This window comes from Rana temporaria, chromosome 5 (genome assembly GCF_905171775.1).
Source record: "Rana temporaria chromosome 5, aRanTem1.1, whole genome shotgun sequence".
Lineage (NCBI taxonomy): Eukaryota > Metazoa > Chordata > Amphibia > Anura > Ranidae > Rana > Rana temporaria.
Window position 1 is genome coordinate 158,054,286 of NC_053493.1, and position 22,822 is coordinate 158,077,107.

Consider the following 22,822-nt stretch of genomic DNA (forward strand, 5'->3'; position numbering starts at 1 on the left):
TGCTTAGTCAGAGCTATGGCTAGTTTCAGTGCAAAATGCGTCAGCAGTCGAGTTTTATTTTGTTACTGTGATTTGTAGTGCTGTCCTTTTAATAAAGGCTACAATTTTTTCAGAGTGCGGCTGTCCAGAAACAATTTTTGTTCCTGCTTTGCTAAGTGCATTGCCTACACCTGAGTTGTCTGCAACGGAGGATATTCATCTGGGTTCCCACCTGGAACGGCTACTCCCTTTTCCACTGGGAGTTTCTAGTTTCGTTTTACAAACCATCACTGCTCTATGGCTCTGTACAGCACAGAGGCAGGAAATAACATGCAAAAACGAAACTAGAAACTACAGGTACATTATATGATTAATTTTTATCTATTTGTAATCATTTTAAAAGGAATCAGTTAACTATTATGTCTATACCCTGTAAACAGTCATTTCGGCAAAAACAATTTTTTTTCCTTTTAGAGCTGGACCTCTTAAACTAGAGGAAGTGAAAGACATTACTTCCCCCTCAGGGATTGATCCATCAGGTTGCTTTGCACAAACTATCCTCACTAGCCTCCGCACCCCTCTTTCCTTATGCTGCTGCTGGGAAGCTGGATGCTTTGCTTAAAAGCAGAAAATAAGGGTCTGGAGTAGGACCAGAGGAGAGCTGGAGATCTCCTGGAGCTGCAGGAGAGGCGTGAGGGCCACATGAAATGGCCTGGAGGGCCGGATTCGGCCCGCGGGCCTTGTGTTTGACACCTATGCTGTAGTGTGTACCTATGCTCCTCCACGTAAGTGAGGTGGCAATTTAGTCTATGAACATAACTCCTAGTTTTATCATAAGACTCCATAAATAAAATGCAAACAAAAATGCTTTGTCCTGTTCTCAAGAGTGCAAACTTTTCAATCTTGTGTAAAAAAGCCATAAATAGGGCAAAAAAATTCAAAAAGTCAAAGAAGTGCTCTCAAATCGATGGACTAAGTTTTCCATTCCAAAAGGTTCTTCTAGCTTCGAAATAAAAGGAATTCTCTTGCATCCTCTCCAATATTAACCACCATTTAAAGTGTTTCGGGAAAGGGAATTCTCAAAGATAGGAGTTTCCAATGCTCACACCCCTTGTTTGGAATGAGAGATGATACCGCTCTAAAAACTGCTGATCCCCTGTCTTTGCTTCCGTCCTACTAAACCAAAAGGGTGCTGGCTATGCACTGGTGCATTGGATAGTAGGAGATCCTGGACTGCCGCACTCCTTAAAACGATGTCTTTATTGTACAAATAAAATCCAAAAAACAACCAAACTGATACAGTCAAAATGAAGTGAACAACAGAAAAAAGGTGGCTGACATGTTTCACATCATGTGATGCATACTCCTAGCTAGTGAACAATGACAAAAACTGTGTTTAAAAAGAGGAGGGGGGAAAAAGGTGAATGGGGTGTTTCACCAATTACCCACAGGTGATCGTTAGTCAATAGAACACTTTGATGAACCCTGATGTGTTACACATGGACTGCCATCGTGTATGGGATTAAATACAAATCTCATACCGGTGATAGATGATAAAAAGAAAGATTATTATCTATGTCTATGTGTGAAACAAATTATATATATCATAACCAATATGGTGAAAAAGGTGATGTGTGTATACCATAAATTTAATAAAGTATTTGACGCTCCACTCCACTTTTCTCTGGGGCCTGTGTGCATTCCATTGTGGCCAGAAACCGGAAGTTCAACACTAGATATTACATCACCTGTAGCAAACCATGCCACACTTTTCTCTAACCTATTGATATATTTTTCTGTGCTTTCCTTATTGGAACTGAAGCTTATGCCTACATTGCCAGGATATAATATACCGAATATCCAAACGGGTTCTCCTATAGATGCACATGGGGGACCTAAATTGATCATTGGATTTTTTGGGCTAGGTATACTTTACTTGCCTATGACTTGTTCAATGAAGGACGCCTTTTGGGGCGCCTCTGAATTTTTTAATATATAATGTACTTTTTAAGTATCTTTTCCTGTTCTAAATCCAGGTGCTACATTCTGGAATTTCAAGTACTTTTTCTCTATCCCTGTGTGGTTGGCAGACCTTCATGCTACTTTGGTTCAGCTCCTCTCTTGGGAGGTCAGTTATTGCTTCAGGAGAAAAGAGTTGTTACTACGTTTCTGCTCAAACCTGTTTGTCTCCATGGCTAAATGGGGCATGTAGAGAAGCATGCCCCTTCTTTCGGGGGAAAAGATTCCACATGTTATCTGCTCAGCCTGTCAATGCCTCACTTCCTCTGAGAGACTTTGTGGCCTTTATGGACATAAAAGATGCTGGTTCAAAGGTCCCCATTTTTTCCAGTACATAAACGATTCTCTTCAAGTACACAACTTTACCAACTTGTACCCTTTTGGCCTGTCTACTGCACCTTAGGTTTCCATGAAGATACTCCTCCTCCCCTTTTCCCTCTCTTGTATGTTCTCAAGCCAAACCCCTTGGATATGGAGACAACCTCTTTCTGAGGGAACAGTCTCCCAAACCTCCTTGTACAACCTCAGACTCTCTACTCAAGCATTTGTTGCCTGCAGTTTAGAAGCCAAATAACTCTCCACTTTGCATGTGGGTTTTGGGCCTAATAGTTCTTCGCTTGAGACAGATCCCTATGTCCATTTCTTACACAAAACTATTGTAACTCAACATTCTGGTAGCATGCCTTGGCATAGAGAACACACGTTTGGCACTGTAACCAGGAGTATTCCTTCTGTTAGAAAGGAGCTCAGGCTGGCATACATATTATTGGGCTGGAGATAGTCCAGGGTAACCTTTTGGTCAAGGATTTGGTTGTTGGAGGAAATTGCAGTAGGGTGTGTGTGACTCTTTGGATGCGCTCACGGCACTTTAAGTAGGTGCAGCAGACAGTAGTTCTTGGTGAAACAGATATATTTTTTTTCTACCAAGACTATATACAGTATATTTAGGCTACTCTTGTCATTTATGATATGTCAACCAAGATGGGACATCCTGCCTCTCTCTCCACTCTTGCTACTACTACTACTACTGCTTTTGGGTACCCCAATCATCCAACATGCAGTGTCCTGTAATGTATGATTAGGAAAATAGGGCTTTTGATGTACCAGTAAAAGCTTATTTTCGAGTCAGGACATGTCACTCCTCTCTGTTCTTTGCTCGCTTCAAAACTAAGGGTTGCCTGCAGTAGGAGGGGTTATATTGGGGCCCCACCCCATCTATATTGTCAGGTTTTCTCAAAAATGAGAGTTTGTGCTAGTCAGGAATGTGATACAGCCACAGAGGAGCAGACACGTTATTTCCTGAAAATCACTCTGTGTTGTCAACAGTCAGTATTTTTACTGGCAGCCAGTAAAAAGCAGGCTCTTTTCTCCTGCCAGTAAATGCCAGTGACAGGAAAAGGTTGCCAGTTAAAAATATGGCTGTGACGCTCGGATTGGAACTCCAGAGCCGGCCGAGACCATCCAAGTGCCTGCTACAGTGTGTTTAGGTGCCACTGGCAGGGAGACAAGTCTGGTGGAGGCAGTGCCTGAGCATGTTGTGTGATGTCATGGTGCAAGGGAGCCAAGTGGAGCATCCGGAGTCTCGAGCAAGGCAAACCAGAAGCGGGACTGTCATGCTTTTTGGACTGGAGTGGACTGAAGAGACCACCTGGAGTGGAGAGGGACTGTCGCTGTGACTCAGGAGGGGACGTGATCGTGAGGTGCTCGCTGCTCTGTGTGTCCATTCACACACATGCTCGGCCTGCCCCCTCTCTCCTCATTGGCTTACTGTATGTGATTGACAGCAGCAGAAGCCGGGGCTCTTGTGCACATCTCTGGATAGAGATGGGGCTCATGTAAGTATTAGGGGGATGGGCGGGGGCAACTTCACAGAAGTTTTTTTTTACCTTCATGCATTCTAAGCCTTGAGCCTTTAGAACCACTTTAAGGCTGAACACTTATGTTGGGTTAAAGGTTGGTGCAAATATGCTCTCCCACCATTTACCCAAGAGGAAGCACAATTTTTCATCTGCTTCTGAAGCACCACTTGGATTATTAGCCTGCGGTTTTGTTTCACTGCCAGCAATACAATAAGTTGGTCACTTCAGCCTGTCTGCCCCCACAATGGCACCAGCTGCTTGGGTTTCTGAGTATGCGAGACCTTGCTTAAAGCGGTGGTTCACCCTAAAATCCACTTTCTGTCACTAGATCCAGCATACTGCTGACATCTGCAGTATGCTGTATTTTTTTATTTTTTTTTGTACTTATCGGTTTATCCGTATGTCTGCTCCGGCTCCGAGCGGCGTATCCTTCCGGGTATAGGCGTTCCTAAGTAAAGCGCAGTTGATTGACGGGCTTGGATAGCGCGTCACACCTTCCGGAAATAGCCGACGTGACTCTCGGCAATTTACGGCGCCTGCGCAGTCAGCTCTACACGGCAGGCGCCGTATAGCGCCGTAAGCAGCCGAGAGTCACGTCGGCTATTTCCGGAAGGTGTGACGTGCTATCCAAGCCCGTCAATCAACTGCGCTTTACTTAGGAACGCCCATTCCCCGACGGATTCCCCGCTCGAGCCGGAGCAGACATACGGATAAAACGATAAGTACAAAAAAAAGAAAAAAAAATCCAGCATACTGCAGATTACAGCAGTATGCTGGATCTAGTGACAGAAAGTGGATTTTAGGGTGAACCACCGCTTTAACTATAGGCCCATTTTTCTCCCAAGAGTAAACTTGAGCCATTGAGCGTTTGGAACAAATTTGTGGAGCCATGTTCTTCAGTTGTGATGGCCTCTTACAAGCATCTAAGCTTGTGACGTGCATGTGGATAATGTCTAGTTTATTTGAGTAGGTCACTGCCCATGTGTCTGGAATGCTAATGGTACATCCCAAAAATATCTGACTCCGTTAGCTTGCAAGGACAATCTCTTGATACTATCATTAGTAAGGCCACATATGATAAATGTCCTCCTGCTACAACCCAGGAGGCCAGTGGATGGGGCAGAGGAATCATTCCCTTCATCTCCTACAGCAGTAGTACCTCACTGGCAGTCACAACCTACCTCCCACTTAAACCACAGGTCTCAAAGCCAGAGGTCCTATATTCTCCCTGATTTAGCTTTCTGCATGAAAGTGCTTCACAACTTTTGTATGTGGGAGGCTGTTTGTTCACTCTGCTGGGTCTTTTGGTATCTTGCTCACATCTTCCCTTGTAATCTCCATTTTAGACCCTTAAGTTGGGCACCTCCCTCAGCTGTCCCTTTTCACCATTCTGGAATTCTTGCATCTTGACAGGTTTGCTTGGACTCCCACACCCTGGGACCTCTGATTTTAATTACATTAGGAGACTGTACTTAGAAATGGTATCTCATTGGAGCTTGCGCTCTTCCCACAGGAGAATTCTATTACAGGTGGTTGTGCCCTTTATGGTGCTTGACTCTCTTCATTTCCCCTGTCCTGGAGGACCTCTTTATAGACAAACTTGACAGGGACCTGTCCCTGCTCCTTTTCCTAATAAGGACATCACCATTTAGTGTTATCTGTAATGTCTTACTTTATTATGGGGGTTTGGGTCCTGATGCATTAAGCAGACCTTGCTTTTTAGTGCAAGATCCAGTTTGTGTGGTATCTCTTGCTAAGTAATTTAAAGGTTATGTAAACCCAACATTTTCATGTTCCTGATATCTGCCTGCTGTAACATGTACTTGTATGAAAAATATTTCTGATCTAATTGTATTGCTTCCTTTGTGTGAAATGTCTGGTGTTCCTGCCAGAGTCCCTCTGCTTTCCTATTAAAAACTGACCACACTAAGCGGTAGAACACACTGTGGTCAGTTCTCTAGCTGTGCTGGGAACTCAGTCTGCTCTCCTTCATTGATCAGGCTTGTCCTGACACACAAATATTTTGCCTTTCATTTCTATTTTAAACTGAAAGAGTTGTTTCACAAGGTGAGGGTTTACATATTATATTTGAACTTAAATTGCCTAATCCTGATGCACATTGCTAACATGATACTATGTTCATTTTTTAGTCCTGCTTCTTTCTAATGAAAATGAAAACCAGACTGCCTAATGACGTTAAAGACTTGGATAAAATATCACTGGCAGGCATCTTTGAGGTATAGTATGTAAAAAATCAAAATCTACATTGATTAGTTTATATACAGTGTTTTGTGTGTCTGTGTGTACCTATTACGGCAACCAGTTGCCATTCTTCATTTTTCTGACCTGAATTTTTATTATTAATGTATTATACACAGCATTATTGTTTTTTTTTTTTCCATAAATCAGTATTGCACTCAAAAACAACCACTCCTTAAATGTGGTGGGCTGCATTTGTTTTCTTTTTCCCTGATGTTCCAGCCATTAACACAGCTCTGTCCGAAGATGTCTCCATCCACTCCACTGGAGGAAACCCTGAGATGGCAGCATTATAAATTTTGGGAGGGGATAGTGTTAAACCGGTCATAAAGAGGCTAAAATGTGTCCAGTTCAGCAGGAACTGGTCAAATATCAATTTGTCTATGGGCAGCCTGGTTGTACTGAAGTCGATCCATCAATTGATTTCTGTACAATCAGCCTCTGTTTTTTTTTGTGTGATCACTGCTGACGCTGGCAGTGATTATTGTATTCTCCTGGTGGCTAAGACTCCCCGCCAACATAACCCAATAGTTCTGCAGGATAGATTCCCCCATCAACACAGTCAGTCAATCTAGCCATTTCTTTTTTCCAACCCATGGTTGCATAATCTATGGCTTACCAAATCTGCTAGTGCAGCTAACAAATTAAGCCTGAACTCAAGCGAACAATTACAGAAACATTTTTTATTTTCAGTTTTTTCATTATGTGCTTTTTTTTTAAATGAGGTCCCATTCACACTTTGCATAGTGGAAACATGTGTTCCTGCTCACGTTTTTTTATTTTATTTTTCTGCATGAATTGCATGCTTTTTTTGGTGTTCACTTGAATGGGCACCCTATGTGTGTTTGTCACGTAAAAAACTCTTGCACCTTTTTGGGCGACGAGCTTCATGCGTTTTTTTTTTTTCACGTGCATGTTTTTGTCTTGCAGCAATTGCAGTGAACTTGCACCATGTTTGGGGTGCTGTTAAGATCAAAACACGCATTTTGGCACTATTCCAAATTGTGCAGGTGTAAATGGAGCCTATAAGTTTTACCAAAGCTAACTATTGTAAGCACCTCTGCCAGTGGTAAATTATTTGTCCTAATCCTCTGCCAATTTAATGGTCTGTTACATAGTTACAAAACAGATTATAGCGCACCCATGCAAAAATGACATTTATCCTGCTAGGCTAGTTAAAACACCTGAACATATTAAAAAATACGGGGGTTTGGTCACACTATATAGTGCTAAGCCCACTTACTGCGACAAAGTACCCCGAATTAGTGGGTCCTACCCTAGTAATAGAATGAAAGAACCTGGGTCTCAACCATGGGAGATAAACTCCTCTATGTGGGAGAACTGAAGGGATTCTTCCTATACAATGGTGGCCACTAATGTGAGGTAATGAAGAGGGGGAGGGGTGCTCCAGCCAAGAGACCTGGTCAGGGTCTATACAAAATACAAAAAGATACTTGGTGGGCACACCCTAAAAATGCTATACATCTAAGCTGGTGCTGCTATAAGACCTAATACAGTACAAAACAGATTATAGCGCACACATGCAAAAATGACATTTATCCTGCAAGGCTAGTTAAAAACACCTGAACATATTCAAAAATACGGGGGTTTGGTCACACTATATAGTCATATAGTGCTAAGCCCACTTACTGCGACAAAGTACCCCGAATTAGTGGGTCCTACCCTAGTAATAGAATGAAAGAACCTGGGTCTCAACCATGGGAGATAAACTCCTCTATGTGGGAGAACTGAAGGGATTCTTCCTATACACTGGTGGCCACTCAGGCTGGGTTCACACTACTACACGACTTTCATCCTACTTTGCTCTGCTACATTGGTCCTACATTTATCCTACATTGGTCCTACATCCATCCTACTTTCATGAACAGGATACTACTTTGGTCCGACTTCAATGATATTCAATGGGCCTGAAGTAGGATCAATGTAGGACCAAAAGTAGTACAGGGAGCATTTTCAAAGTCGGACCGACTTGTGTAGGACCAGTTAAGACAGCTCTCATAGGGAAACATTGATTTTCACACGTCATGCTACATGAGGCTCCCAATGTAGGACCGTTTGTCGGACAAGTGTGAACCCAGCCTAATGTGAGGTAATGAAGAGGGGGAGGGGTGCTCCAGCCAAGAGACCTGGTCAGGGTCTATACAAAATACAAAAAGATACTTGGTGGGCACACCCTAAAAATGCTATATAGTTAGTCTGACTGAAAAAATACACCAGTCCATCTAGTTCAACCAATATGTTAAATAAGTGGCTGGGGCAACAAGTGAAAATAGAGGAAAAAGCCTTAAAGTGGTAAGCTGCAGTTTATAAAATGTTTGTTTTTGAGTTTTATACTTCTTTAAAGCGGTTCTCCACCCTAAAGTGGAACTCACGCTGATCGGAAACCACCCCCCCTCTGGTGTCACATTTGACACCTTTCAGGGGGGAGGGGGGTGCAGATACCTGTCTAAAGACAGGTATTTGCACCCACTTCCGGCCACACGCTACGGGCGAAAGACGGGTTTTTCCTGACTTCCCGTCTGTCCCCCGTTGTGTGCTGGGAACACTCGGCTCCCAGCACACAGCGTGGGAGCCAATCGGCGGGCGCAGCGCGACTCGCGCATGCACCGTAGGGAACCGGGTAGTGAAGCCGGAGCGCTTCACTTCCTGGTTCCCTCACTGAGGATGGCGGGGGGAGCAGCAGAGAGACGAGCGATCGCTCGTCCTCTGCTGCGGACGGCGCTGGACTCCAGGACAGGTAAGTATCCTAATATTAAAAGTCAGCAGCTGCAGTATTTGTAGCTGCTGGCTTTTAATAATTTTTTTTACTGGCACATCCGCTTTAACAAAACTCAGTTAAAGGCTAAGTTCACCTTTAGGCCTCGTGCACACTAGGCATTTTTACAGGTGCTGTTTTTGGCTTCAGACATGTTATCCTATGCGTCCATGCACACATAGGCTGTTATCATTTGTTTTTTGGCAGAAAAAAATAAAAACTAAAACTAGTGGGTTTTAGCCTAGGTTCACATTGAAGTGATTTGGCATGTGATTTGACAAGCGCTGCCTCGATTCTCGCAGTTTCTGTACTACTCTTGGCAACTTCGGGGTGCGATTCTTGTATATACATCTGTGCAGCAACCCGCAGAGATGTCTCTGAAATCACTCCCGAAGTAGGGACTGACATGCGGGTATGAAATCGTGCGGGTTCAGCTGAAAAAAAAAATGCTTAAAAATGCTTAAAACGCTAAACACTGAAAAACGCATCTATTCTGCTTTTGTGGCATTATAGTTTTGTTTAAAAAAAATGTAAAAATGCTACAGCTAAAAAACGCTACTGCAAAAACTCATTCTACAGCGACAGCTTTCCACAGCTAAAACTACTTGTTGTTTTTATAACTTCCAGTGTGCATAAGGCTAGGAGGCAGCACAGGGCGTGACCGTGAGCGGAGCCGAGTGTACTGCGCTCGGTATATGTCGGCGGCGGCGTTCAAACACAGCGCGGGTATCGGCATATATCGCGCACCCACGATTTTCCCCTGATTTTAAGGGGAAAAAGTGCGTGGTATACGCCGATAAATACTGTAGTTGTGTAAGTTGAGCTGCAGTGTAGTATTTCTGAAAGTCTGGGACCCCCAAGTCTACCAGCTCCTTGGGTGCATACATTGTAGTCCGAACCAGTCTACTGCCCATGTAATGAGTACTGAGCCTGAAGACCCATTTGCACTGCACCCAGTTGGTTGACTTTCATGGCCCCCCGATTTTGGCACAGTTGACCTGTAGGCCCGAAATCTGACCAAATCTTTTGTAGTTTTCATTGGGAGAGTGTGTGCCAGGGTGACAAAACTGGTAGACAATTAAAGTAATTGTAAAGGCTCTTTGTTAATTAAAAAAATAAAAATAAAAAAATATGTTCTACTTACCTGCTCTGTGCAAGGGTTTTGCAGAGTGTCCCTGATCCACCTCTTTTGGGGTCTCCCGGCAGCGCTCCCGGCTCCTCCTCATCAAGTGGCACCATGGAGCCGCATTCCATAGGGGCACTCGTGAGGGCGTGCTCCAGAGTCCTACTGCTGCATCCATTGAAAGGGACAGTAGGACTCGGTCCAGTCCCCTGGCTCCCGTGTCACTGTATTTGTTGACCGCATCGGGAGCCAATGGCTCCTGCTGCTATAAATCTATCCAATGAAGACCCGAGACAGTGGCTGGAGCTGCTCTGCTCGACGCTGGAATGATCGGGCTCGGGTAAGAAAAAGGGGGGCTCTGGGGGGGCAGCTGCACCACAGACTGTTTTTCACCTTAATGCATAGAATGCGTTAAGATAAAAAACCTTGAGGGTTTACTACTCCTTTGAGACGGGGATTGAGTATTACCACCTTATAACAGAAAGTGATTGGACTTTCATCACAGGATCATCAGATATTTTGATAAAAGCAGCATATTCAGGAGATTTTTAAATGACATGAAATTTACTTTTGTGTATATATGATTATAGTGATTTTTTTATTTTTTGCTGTACAGTTTTCTATCATTTTACAATTTATTTAAAATTGTATAGCTATTAGGAGTTTACTTATTTTAATATATATTCCCTTGCCCATTAGACCTTTCTAAAGTCTTCCTCTTTCGGAAATATGAGTCGTGTTACAGACCTTGTCATGTGGCTTGTAAATATGGGTGCAGATGTGGATACCATTGGAGAGCATCCACTTCATTCTGTCATAAAGCTCTGCATGAGATCAGGTAATGTAAAGTTGATTCTGACTCTTAAATCATTAGTAGTTGAAAGGACTATGACATTACAACTCAACTACAGGCAGATAAAAGGACAAATGAAAGTGTCTCTGTAATCATTAAAAGGGTTGTAAAGTTTTTTTTTAGAATGTCGTGCAAAAGTTAATTTATTTCACTTATGCAACTTAAAAGGTGAAAATAATGAGATAGACTCATTGCATGCAAAGCAAGATAGTTCAAGCCGTGATTTGTCATAATTGTCAGGATTATGGCTTACAGCTCATGAAAACCCCAAATCCACAATCACAGAAAATTTGAATATTACATGCAATCAATAAAACAAGTATTGTACATAGAACAATATCGGACCTCTGAAAAGTAGAAGCGTGCATATGCACTTAGTACTGGGTTTGGGCCCCCTTTGCAGCAATTACTGCCTCAATGCGGCGTGGCATGGAAGCGATCAGCCTGTGGCACTGCTGAGGTGTTATGGAAGACCAGGATGCTTCAGTAGCGGCCTTCAGCTCTTCTGCATTGTTTGATCTCATGTCTCTCATCTTTCTCTTGCCAATGCCCCATAGATTCTCTATGGGGTTCAGGTCAGGCGGGTTTGCTGGTCAATCAAGCACAGTAATCCCATGTTTAATAAACCAGGTGTTGGTGCTATTGGCAGTGTGGGCAGGTGCCAAGTCCTGCTGGAAAATGAAGTCTGCATCCCCATAGAGCTCATCTGTGGAAGGAAGCATGAAGTGCTCCAAAATCTCCTGGTAGACGGCTGCATTGACCCTGGACATAATGAAGCACAGTGGACCAACACCAGCAGATGACATGGCTCCCCAAATCAACACAGACTGTGGAAACTTCACACTGGACTTCAAGCATCTTGCAGTGTGTGCCTCTCCATTCTTCCTCCATACTCTGGGTCCTTGGTTTCCAAATCAGATGCAAAATTTGCTCTCATGAGAAAATAGGACTTTGGACCGCTGAGCAACAGACCAGGTGTGTTTTTTCTTTAGCTCAGGTAAGACGATTCTGACGTTGTTTGTTGTTCAGGAGTGGCTTGACAAGAGGAATATGACATTAGAAGCCCATGTCCAGGATCCATCTCTGTGTGTGGTGGCTCTTGATGCACTGACTCCAGCCTCAGTCCACTCCTTGTGAAAGTCCCAACACTTTTGAATGGCCTTTTCCTGACAATCCTCTCCAGGCTGCGGTCATCCCTGCTGCTTGTGCACCTTTTTTCTTACACAATTTTCCCTTCCACATAACTTTCTATTAATGTGCTTTGATACAGCACTTTGGAAACATCCAACTTCTTTTGCAATTACCTTTTGAGGTTTTCCCTCCTTATGGAGGGCGTCAATGATTGTTTTCTGCACAACTGTCAGGTCAGCAGTCTTTCCCATGATTGTGATTCTTACTGAACCAGACTGAGATTTAAATGCTCGGGAACCCTTTGCAGGTGTTATGGCTTAATTATCTGATTAGAGTGGGACACTTTTAGCCTATAATATTGCACCTTTTCACAATATTCAAGTTTTCTGAGATTGTGGATTTGGGTGTAAGCCTTAATCCTCAGAATTATGACAAATCACGGCTTGAACTATCTTGCTTTGCATGTAATGCGTCTATCTCATATATTAAGCCCTGTACACGCGATCGGTTTGTCTGATGAAAATGGACCGTTTTCATCGGACGAATCGATCGTGTGGCCGCCTCGTTTTTTTTCCATCCGTGAAAAAAAAAAAGAACCTGTTTTAAATTTGTCCTATGGATAAGAAACCGATAGAAAAAAACGATCGTCTGTGGGGAAGTCCATCGGTCAAAATCCACGCATGCTCAGAATCAAGTCGACGCATTGAACTTTATTTTTCTCAGCACGTCGTAGTGTTTTACGTCACCGCGTTGGACACTGCAGGTAAGAAGGAAATGGAAGTTATATACACTCATCACAATTTTGTAAATATTTTATTATATCTTTTCATGTGACAACACTGAAGAAATTACACTTTTCTACAATGTAAAATAGTAAGTGTACAGCTTGTATAATAGTGTAAATTTGCTGTCCCCTCAAAATAACTGAACACACAGCCATCGTGTGTGTGGGCCACCTAGTTTTTTTTTTCCATCCGTGAAAAAAAAAAGAACCTGTTTTAAATTTTTCCTATGGATAAGAAAAAGATAGTAAAAAACGATCGTCTGTGGGGAAGTCCATCGGTCAAAATCCACGCATGCTCAGAATCAAGTCGACGTATTGAACTTTATTTTTCTCAGCACGTCGTAGTGTTTTACGTCACCGCGTTGGACACTATTGGATTTTTAACTGATGGTGTGTAGGCAAGACTGATGAAAGTCGGCTTCATCGGATATCCGATGAAAAAATCCATCGGATTAGATTCCATCAGATATCCGATCGTGTGTACAGAGCTTAAGTTTCACCTTTTACGTTGCATTAGTGAAATAAATGAACTTTTGCGCGATATTCTAATTTTTCGAGTATCACCTGTATATTGATCATCCTCTGGTACATGTTGCAAGTAGTAGTTGCTACTATGATGTTATGTACCCAAGTACTATAATCTTTTTCCCAAAAATGGATTGGTGTAGATATAGTGCATCCTCCTTGAAGTTTTATTTCACTTGGTTCAGCCAACTGTTTAATTTGCTTTTCTCATACATGAGCTCCAATACAAAAATAGTCTTGATGGCAGTTTTCCTTTTTTTCAGGTGACAGCAACCTCTTTAAACTTATCCTAAACAATAATTCAGCCAAGAAGAAATGCATCAACGAGAAAGACGCAGATGGGAACACAGTTTTGCATCTTGTAGCCTCCTTTCCTACAAATTCATATGATTATACACCAAAGTGTAAGCACCTTAACCGTTTATCTTACCTATATATGCATGTGTGTATGTGTTAAATTTTATAATAGATATTTAGGGGAATTTTCTAAGATCGCTGACATCCGATCCGCTGAAAACAGACGTGTGGGGATACGTCCCCTTCCGTCCATGGCGGATCGGGTAAGATCTGATGAAAATGGACATGCTGTCCGTTTTCATCAGATCACTCCATAGGAGACAGCGGCACCCGATAAGCACCTCTCTGCTCAGTGAGCAGAGAGGAGCTTGTCATCCGTCAGCTCAGCAGAGATCTGCGGACAGATCTCCCACTGAGCAGGCGGACTCAGTATCGACTAGTGTGAAAGGAGCCTTAGTGATTTCCTTTGCCTCAGAAAGGCAGGACCGGGCACAATGCCATGGAACCTCAAGTGGGCTTTCCGTTCGGTTCCCAGAAGGATGGAAGAAGATCATCAAGACTGGGGCAATCTGGAATTTGAGGTCCAACCACCTCAGTTACCCCAAAACGGTCATCATCTTCTATGCTTACGGCCGTGGAGAAGGTGGTGAAACATGACGATTCTGATTCTTCATGAAATTCTCATGCCAGTACCTCTCATGGAGTAATGCAGATTATTTTCATTTCAGGCTATTTATTGGTTTCACAGTGGTAATAAAAAAAACAAACAAAAAAAACAGACCGTACAAGTGTGTGTAATAAAAAATCAGCTTGTAAAACAAGAGTTCAATAGAACAAGATCCATTGCAAACAGTGTCATGACATTATTCAAGATTGCTAAAAGAGAACATGGAGGGTAAACTGCCATGTTCTTAATATCAGAGGCCATTCATGAATTGAGAAAAGGTATATAAACAGTAAATGACATGAGTAATGTACGGGGGATGCAGGTAAGAAGGAAATGGAAGTTATATACACTCATCACAATTTTGTAAATATTTTATTATATCTTTTCATGTGACAACACTGAAGAAATTACACTTTTCTACAATGTAAAATAGTAAGTGTACAGCTTGTATAATAGTGTAAATTTGCTGTCCCCTCAAAATAACTCAACACACAGCCATCAATGTCTAAACCGCTGGCAACAAAAGTAAATTGGGCCCAAAAGTCAATATTTTGGGTGGCCACCATTTTCCAGCACTGCCTTAACCCTCTTGGGCATGGAGTTCACCAGGTTGCCACTGGTGTCCTCTTCCACTCTTCCACTCCTCCATGATGACATCACAGAGCTGGTGGATGTTGGAGACCTTGCGCTCCTCCACCTTCCATTTGAGGATGCCCCACAGATGCTCATTAGGGTTTAGGTCTGGAGACATTTTTCACCAGTCTATCACCTTTACCCTCAGCTTCTTTAGCAAGGCAGTGGTCATTTTGGAATTATGGTTGGGGGTTATCATGTTGAAATACTGCCCTGCGCCCCAGTCTCTGAAGGGAGGGGATTATGCTCTGCTTCAGTATTTCACAGTACATGTTGGCATTCATGGTTCCCTCAATGAACTGTAGCTCCCCAGTCCCGGCAGCACTCATGCAGCCCCAGACCATGACACTCCCACCACCATGCTTGACTGTAGGCAAGACACACTTATCTTTGTACTCCTCACCTGGTTACCACCACACACGCTTGATACCATCTGAGCCAAATAAGTTTATCTTGGTTTAATGAGACCACAGGGCATGGTTCCAGTAATCTATGTCCTTAGTCTGCTTGTCTTCAGCAAACTGTTTACGAGCTTTCTTGTGCATCATCTTTAGAAGAGGCTTCCTTCTGTGATGATTACCATGCTGACCAAATTAAGCCAGTGTGCGGCGTATGATCTGAGAACTGACAGGCTGAACCCTCACCCCTTCAACCTCTGCAGCAATGCTGGCAGCACTCATATGTCTATTTCCCAAAGACAACCTCCTGGCTATGATGTTGAGCACGTGCACAGAACTTCTTTGGTCGACCATGGCGAGGCCTGTTCTGAGTGAAACCTGTCCTGTTAAACCGCTGTATTTTCTTGGCCATCTTGCTTTTTTTTTTTTCAGATCCTCAGAGAGTTCTTTGCCATGAGGGGTCATGTTGAACTTTCAGTGACCAGTATGAGAGTGAGAGCGATAACACCAAATTTAATACACCTGCTCCCCATTCACACCTGAGACCTTGTAACACTTATGAGTTACATGACACCAGGGAGGGAAAATGGCTAATTGTGCCCAATTTGGACATTTTCAATTAGGGGTGTACTCACTTTTGTTGATAGCAGTTTAGACATTAAAGGCCTGTGTGTTGAGTTATTATGAGGGGACAGAAAATTGTCACTGTTATACAAGCTGAACACTCACTACTTTACATTGTAGCAAAGTGTCATTTCTTCAGTGTTGTCACATGAAAAGATATAATAAAACTTTTACAAAAATGTGAGAGGTGTACTAACTTTTGTAAGGTACTATGAGTATGTGTGGAAGGAGAAATTGGGTTAAGTTGGGAATGGACCATAGAAATAAGTTTGGGTGCCAGGGGGCATAGTGGCAAGTGTGTTCCAAAATAGGGTAGTAAGCAGGTCTTTATCTCGAAGGAATGATATAATCCAATGCCTTAGTTGGGTGTACCATAAAAGCTTCAAGGACCAGCTAGAAACCTTTCTCCAAAAGGGAGTAGACTGTGGTGGATTTACGTGAATGGAGAGGATTTTATGCAACAATCTTTTTGGTTGCCAAAACAAATGGGACTTTTAGAAAGATATCATTAATCTGGAACATCTAAATCGATTCTTTAAGGGCAAAAAAAATAATCATAAAAACAATAAATTTGTCTATCAGTCTGCTTCGGAAAGGTTACTGCAATGCAACCCTGGAACTAAAAGATGCCCATTACCATGTGCCAATACAGCTAGCTTCCAAGAATGGTCTTAGAATAGCAGTGTATATGGGGGAAGAGCTGGTGCATCGTTAATTTCAAGAACTCCCATTTTGAGTTTTGTAAGTTACAAATCATTTTTTATTACAAAATAATGAAAAGTTGCAGTCTATTTAAAGCGGGGGTTCACCCGTACATAACACCTTTTCCCCTTAGATGGATGCTCGTTTTGTCTAGGGGAATCGGCTAGTTGTTTTAAAATATGAGCTGTACTTACCGTTTACGAGATGCATCCTCTCCGCCGCTTCCGGGTATGGGCTGCAGGACTGGGCGTTCCTATTTTGATTGACAGTCTTCCGAGATGCTTCCGACGGTCGCATTCATCGCGTCACGATTTTCCGAAAGAAGCCGAACGTCGGTGCGCAGGCGCAGTACAGAGCCGCACCGACTTTCGGCTACTAGTGACGCAATGGATGTGACCGTCGGAAGCCTCTCGGAAGACTGTCAATCAAGAAGGAACGTCCGCTCCCGAAGACCCATACCCGGAAGCGACGGAGAAGATGCATCTCGAAAACGGTAAGTACGGCTCATATTTTAAAACAACTAGCCGATTCCCCTAGACAAAACAAGCATCCATCTAAGGGGAAACATTGTTTTATGGGTGAACTCCCGCTTTAAAGCGGAGGTTTACCCAAAAATCAACTTTCTGCCATTAGATCCAGCATACTGCTGACATCTGCAGTATGCTTTTTTTTTTTTTTTTTTGTACTTATCGTTTTATCAGCCGTTGTTATCCGGCTCCAAGTGGGGATTTCTGTGGGTAATAGGCGTTCCTAAGCCAAGCGGATTTGATTGACGGGCTGCTAAAGCGCGTCACGCCTTCCGAAAATACCCGATGTGACACTCGGGTGTTTACGGCGCTATATGTATAGGTATTTTCGGAAGGCGTGACGCGCTTTAGCAGCCCGTCAATCAACTCCGCTTGGCTTAGAAACGCCTATACCCGGAAGGAATCCCCGCTCTGAGCCAGATAACAACGGCTGATAAAACAATAAGTACAAAAAAAAAAAAAAAACGGCATTCTGCAGATGTCAGCAGTATGCTGGATCTAATGACAGAAAGTTGATTTTTGGTGATCACGGCTTATCACAGAGCATTGCCGGTTTAATAAACGGTGATAAGGAGCAGAGAACACATTCTCCACTTCACATCACAGCACATGGATGTTTTGTCACAAACGGCCAGTTTAATAAACCGTGATCTGAAGCTTTTCACAGCTCTTCACCTGAAATATCTCCCTTCCAGATTCACCAGCTCAGAGGTGGAGAATCTGGGAGAGAAGCTGGTGTGATGAGAGGAAGAATGCTTATTTCTTCCTAATATCAGCACCAGTGAGTTAAAAATGAATATTAACAACATTAAAAAAAAAAAAAAAAATATATATATATATATATATATATATATATATATATATATATATATACACACACACACACACACACACACACACACACACACACACACACACGTGTGTGTATATAGATACTGTATATATGTGTGTGTGTGTATACATATATATACGTGTGTGTATTATATATATATATATATATATATATATATACACACATATATACAGTATCTATATACACATGTATATGTGTGTGTGTGTGCGCATATATATATATATATATATATATATATATACACAAACACATGAATATATATATATTCATGTGTATATATATATACATATATACTGTACATGTATATATTCATATATATATAAATATTGTGTGTGTGTTTTTATACACACACACACCCATGTGTATGTATACAGGATCTATAGTTATCACATGTCTGAAAACATGTAATTACATGTTCTTTTAAACTTTAGTTTCACTTTTGAACTCGGATGCACTGTAATCTCCCAATATCTCATGAGATTACAGGCAGCCCACCCACTTTTACACAGATCTCAGCCGTTTTCAGAGGAAAAACTTCTCCTCTGTTCTCCCTCTGAGAACTGAAGTTCTCAGTTTATTAAACCGGCTGCAGAGGAGATAATTTTCCTCTGAGAACTGCCGAGAACTGAACTGTGAAAAAACGTCACAGTTTATTAAACAGACACCTAAGAGTCAATGTTCTTGTCCCATATCTGAACAATCTGTTCCTGACAGCTCCATCCAAAGAATGCCTGAATAAGTTCCCCAGATATGTAACCTGCTTACCACTCTAGGATTCTTATCTGGGAAAAATCTAATCTTTTATCTTCAACCAAGTTATTTCTAGTTCTCCTTTTGGGTAAAGAGCAGGATATGTCCTTATGCTAAGAAAAAGGCAGTCCTCTTTAGGATATCTGTATTTAGTCAAAAACAGCTTGCTTCATTCCACGGGGCTATGTGTATCCTTGGCTTTTTGACAACCTGTTTTCTGGGAGTATCCTGGGCACAAGCACACAGCAGACCTCTTTAAAGTCTGATTTATTTTCATAAGTGTCCCTAAAATAGGCCAAAAAATAGTTAATGATCTGTGAAGCATGTTGTGTTGCAGAAAATGCATATATTCATTTAACCACTTAAGGACCGCCTCCTGCACATTTACGTCGGCAGAATGGTACGGCTGGGCACTTGCACGTACAGGCACGTCCTGTGCTAGTACCTAGCCGTGGCCGCGACCTGGTCCGAAGCTCCGTGACCCACGGACCTGATCGCCGCTGGAGTCCCGCGATCGGTCCCCGGAGCTGAAGAACGGGGAGAGCTGTGTGTAAACACAGCTTCCCCGTTCTTCACTGTGGCGGCGTCATCGATCGTGTGATCCCTTTTATAGGGATACACAATCGATGACGTCACACCTACAGCCACACCCCCCTACAGTTAGAAACACATATTAGTCATATATAACCCCTTCAGCGCCCCCTTGTGGTTAACTCCCAAACTGCAATTGTCATTTTCACAGTAAACAATGCATTTTAAATGCATTTTTTGCTGTGAAAATGACAATGGTCTCAAAATTGTCCAAAGTGTCCGCCATAATGTCGCAGTCACGAAGAAAATCTCTGATCGCCGCCATTAGTAGTAAAAATTTATAAAAATGCAATAAAACTATCCCCTATTTTGTAAACGCTATAAATTTTGCGCAAACCAACCGATAAACACTTATTGCGATTTTTTTTTTTTTTTTACCAAAAATAGGTAGAAGAATACGTATCGGCCTAAACTGAGGGAAAAAAATTTTTTTTTATACATTTTGGGGGGATATTTATTATAGCAAAAAGTAAAAAATATTGAATTTTTTTCAAAATTGTCGCTCTATTTTTGTTTATTGCGCAAAAAAAAAACTGCAGAGGTGATCAAATACCACCAAAAGAAAGCTCTATTTTGTGGGAAAAAAAGGACGCCAATTTTGTTTGGGAGCCACGGTCGCACGAAGTCAGTCAAAGCGACGCAGTGCCGAATCGCAAAACCTGGCCTGGTCCTTTAGCTGCCTAAAGGTCCGGGTCTTAAGTGGTTAAATATGCATTTAAGTGTGTTGGAAGCTATTTTTCTTTTCCAGCTGCTTGTCGGTGTATATTGAGTTACTAAACAAGAATGATGCACATGCATACTTCCTAACAGTTGCAGGAATACATACAAGACAGTACTACAGTGCTACAAATATGCATTCATTCATAAATAGATGCACCCATTCAGAAGCAGGTACTAAAAGTGACTAGCCCATCATTTATAGCTGGTCCATGATTTCCTTAGCCAACGCCACTGGGGGGGTTATCAATTACTGGAAGCAAGTTCTTGAACTTGGCACACATTCTCTTGAAGCTTTAGACCCCTTTCACACTGAAGCGTTTTTACAGTGTTTTAGCGTTAAAAATAGCGCTATTAAAACGCTCATAAAACGCTTTGGAGCAGCTTTTTGGCACTGAAAAAAAACGCTCCAAAAACGCCCCTCTCCATTTAAATGAATTGAAATCGCTGTAAAAACGCCTTACCCTTTCACACTGAGGCGTTGCACTGGCGGGGCGTTGAGAAAAGTCCTGCAAGCAGCATCTTTGGAGCAGCTTTTGGGCGCTGAAAAAAACTCTCCAAAAACGCCCCTCTCCATTGAAATAAATTGAAAGCGCTGTAAAAACGCCTTACCTTTTCACACTGAGGCACTGCAAAACCACCCTAAAACTTTAGGGTCTTAGCAGTGCTTTACCAGCACATTGGGATTGCAGATGAGGCTTTGCTCGAAAAACGCTCAAATAACGCCCCAGTGTGAAAGGGGCTATTTTCATTGGTAGAATCCCCTTTGTGTCCTATATCAATCTCTATATATCAGCATTTCTGTCTGCAAACTCTAGATGGCAGTACAGTACCATAAATGCCAAAGGTCAGCTATGTCAAAAAGTCAAACTTTTCTTAATGATACAGCTGCTGAAGACGGGTCCAGTGTTTTGCCTATAAAAGTGTGTACCTTCTCATCAAACCGTTTACAGTAGGTACACATGCACCAATGCTATCTTTAATGCAGCAAAACTGGTCTTGTGCAGACACTTGCTTATTTTAACAGTAGAGATGTCTGAGGAGGACGATTCAGTCTCTGACTTTGACAACTGTATTAGTAAAGTGTTTTTACAGTTTGGGAAGCAGACTGGTGAAAAGTGGCATGAGCACAAATTCAGTTTAGCACACCAGGTTCATTAAATGATATAGGATTGATGGCAATAAAAGTAAAGCTTTCATTATAATGAAACAAATGAAGCGCCTTAATACATTAAAGATTACTCTCAAAATAAAAAATCCATATGTATAGAGTCCTGTTTAGAATCTTTCTTGTCCCAGTGTGACTTTCACCATCCAGAGGGAAAGGAAGATCACCGCTTGTGACTAAAAAATGCCCCACTCACCAATTCTAAAAGCTGATGGTGCAGCAAATAGTGCATTTTTAAACAACACGCATCAGCTTTCCTCAATGGCAGTGATGGCGAACCTTGGCACCCCAGATGTTTTGGAACATTTCCCACGATGCTCAGCTACACTGCAGAGTGCATGAGCATCGTGGGAAATGTAGTTCCAAAACATCTGGGGTGCCAAGGTTCACCATCACTGCTCTATGGCAATCCAGGCTCCATCCATCCACCCTTGGTCCTCTCACTAAAGCTTTAACTCTGCACCACTAGGGGGAGTGAGAATGTAACTGTATATGGGAGAAAGCACTCGCCACATGGAGCCAGACACCAGGCTCATAGTTGCATAGTAGGTGAGGGTGAAAAAAGACACAAGTCCATCAAGTCCAACCTATGTGTGTGATTTTATGTCCAGTATTGCATTGTATATCCCTGTATGTTGTGGTCGTTTAGGTGCTTATCTAATAGTTTTTTGAAACTATCGATACCCATGGACCAGAGATGGCATGATGTCAGCGTATAGCCCCGCCTCTTTTCGCGCCAGCCATTTGCATGTCTTTAGGGAACCCTAGTAAGTTACTAGCATCCCCTGAAGAATGTGTTGGCACGCTACACGCTATACACTGATGTCACGCTGCAATTTCCAGTCCTTCATTTGGCAGCTTTCTATGTAAGTGCACTGCTGCTGTTTTTATGTTACAAGCATCTGATGTGTTTTTTGGACTCTGTTTGCTTCTAAGATTAATTTTTAATGTATTAGGGCACTACATTTTGTTGTATGCTTTTGAGGCATTTCCGTATATATACCCTGTTGCTAGCTGCCTTCATTTTTGGTAGCTTCTGTGGTTTAGCACTGACTACTTGTATATATTTTTTAAGATATCTGAAAGCTTGCATTATGTTTTATGTCCTGTCGTGTAGGTCAAACACAATATGTAAAAATGCTGCTGAATTATGGAGCTGACCCCTGCATTGTTCCAACGAGCACAAAAAGGATGTTGCAGCTATTCTGAAACAAAAAAAGAATTTCAGAGCAGAAGATGCCGTAAAAAAACATCTGGCAAGCCAACCTCACCTGTTTTTTTCAGTCAGAAGAAGTTACAGGTATGTGTTTGATATAAAAACAGAAAAGAATAAAACTTCCCTGCAATATTTTACTTATGTATAAAAGGAGAGTGATCATAAAGAGCACCCTCTGCTGTGTATACTGAATCGTCCTTGGTCAAAAGACGTATACAAGAAGAGGATTAAAGATTCACAAGATAGTCTAGGTACAAGGATCAATCGGTTTACAAAAATTACACAGCATTATTGGCACTTTTAAATATGATACATCTATACCAAAAAAAACTCCACCACACCAAGAGTTAAAACTGACAACGTTATCAAAT

The 22,822-nt window shown here is 42.2% G+C and overlaps 1 protein-coding gene across 1 annotated transcript in view; it reads left to right on the forward strand.

The window, feature by feature from the left end:
* The window catches only part of TRANK1 (tetratricopeptide repeat and ankyrin repeat containing 1), a 207,117-nt gene that overhangs the window by 59,330 nt on the left and 124,965 nt on the right, over nucleotides 1-22,822 (forward strand). The window contains 5 exon segments of the mRNA XM_040354425.1: nucleotides 6,008-6,094; nucleotides 10,715-10,853; nucleotides 13,572-13,712; nucleotides 22,353-22,405; nucleotides 22,408-22,593. Of these exon segments, the coding sequence (XP_040210359.1) occupies nucleotides 6,008-6,094; nucleotides 10,715-10,853; nucleotides 13,572-13,712; nucleotides 22,353-22,405; nucleotides 22,408-22,593 (606 nt within the window).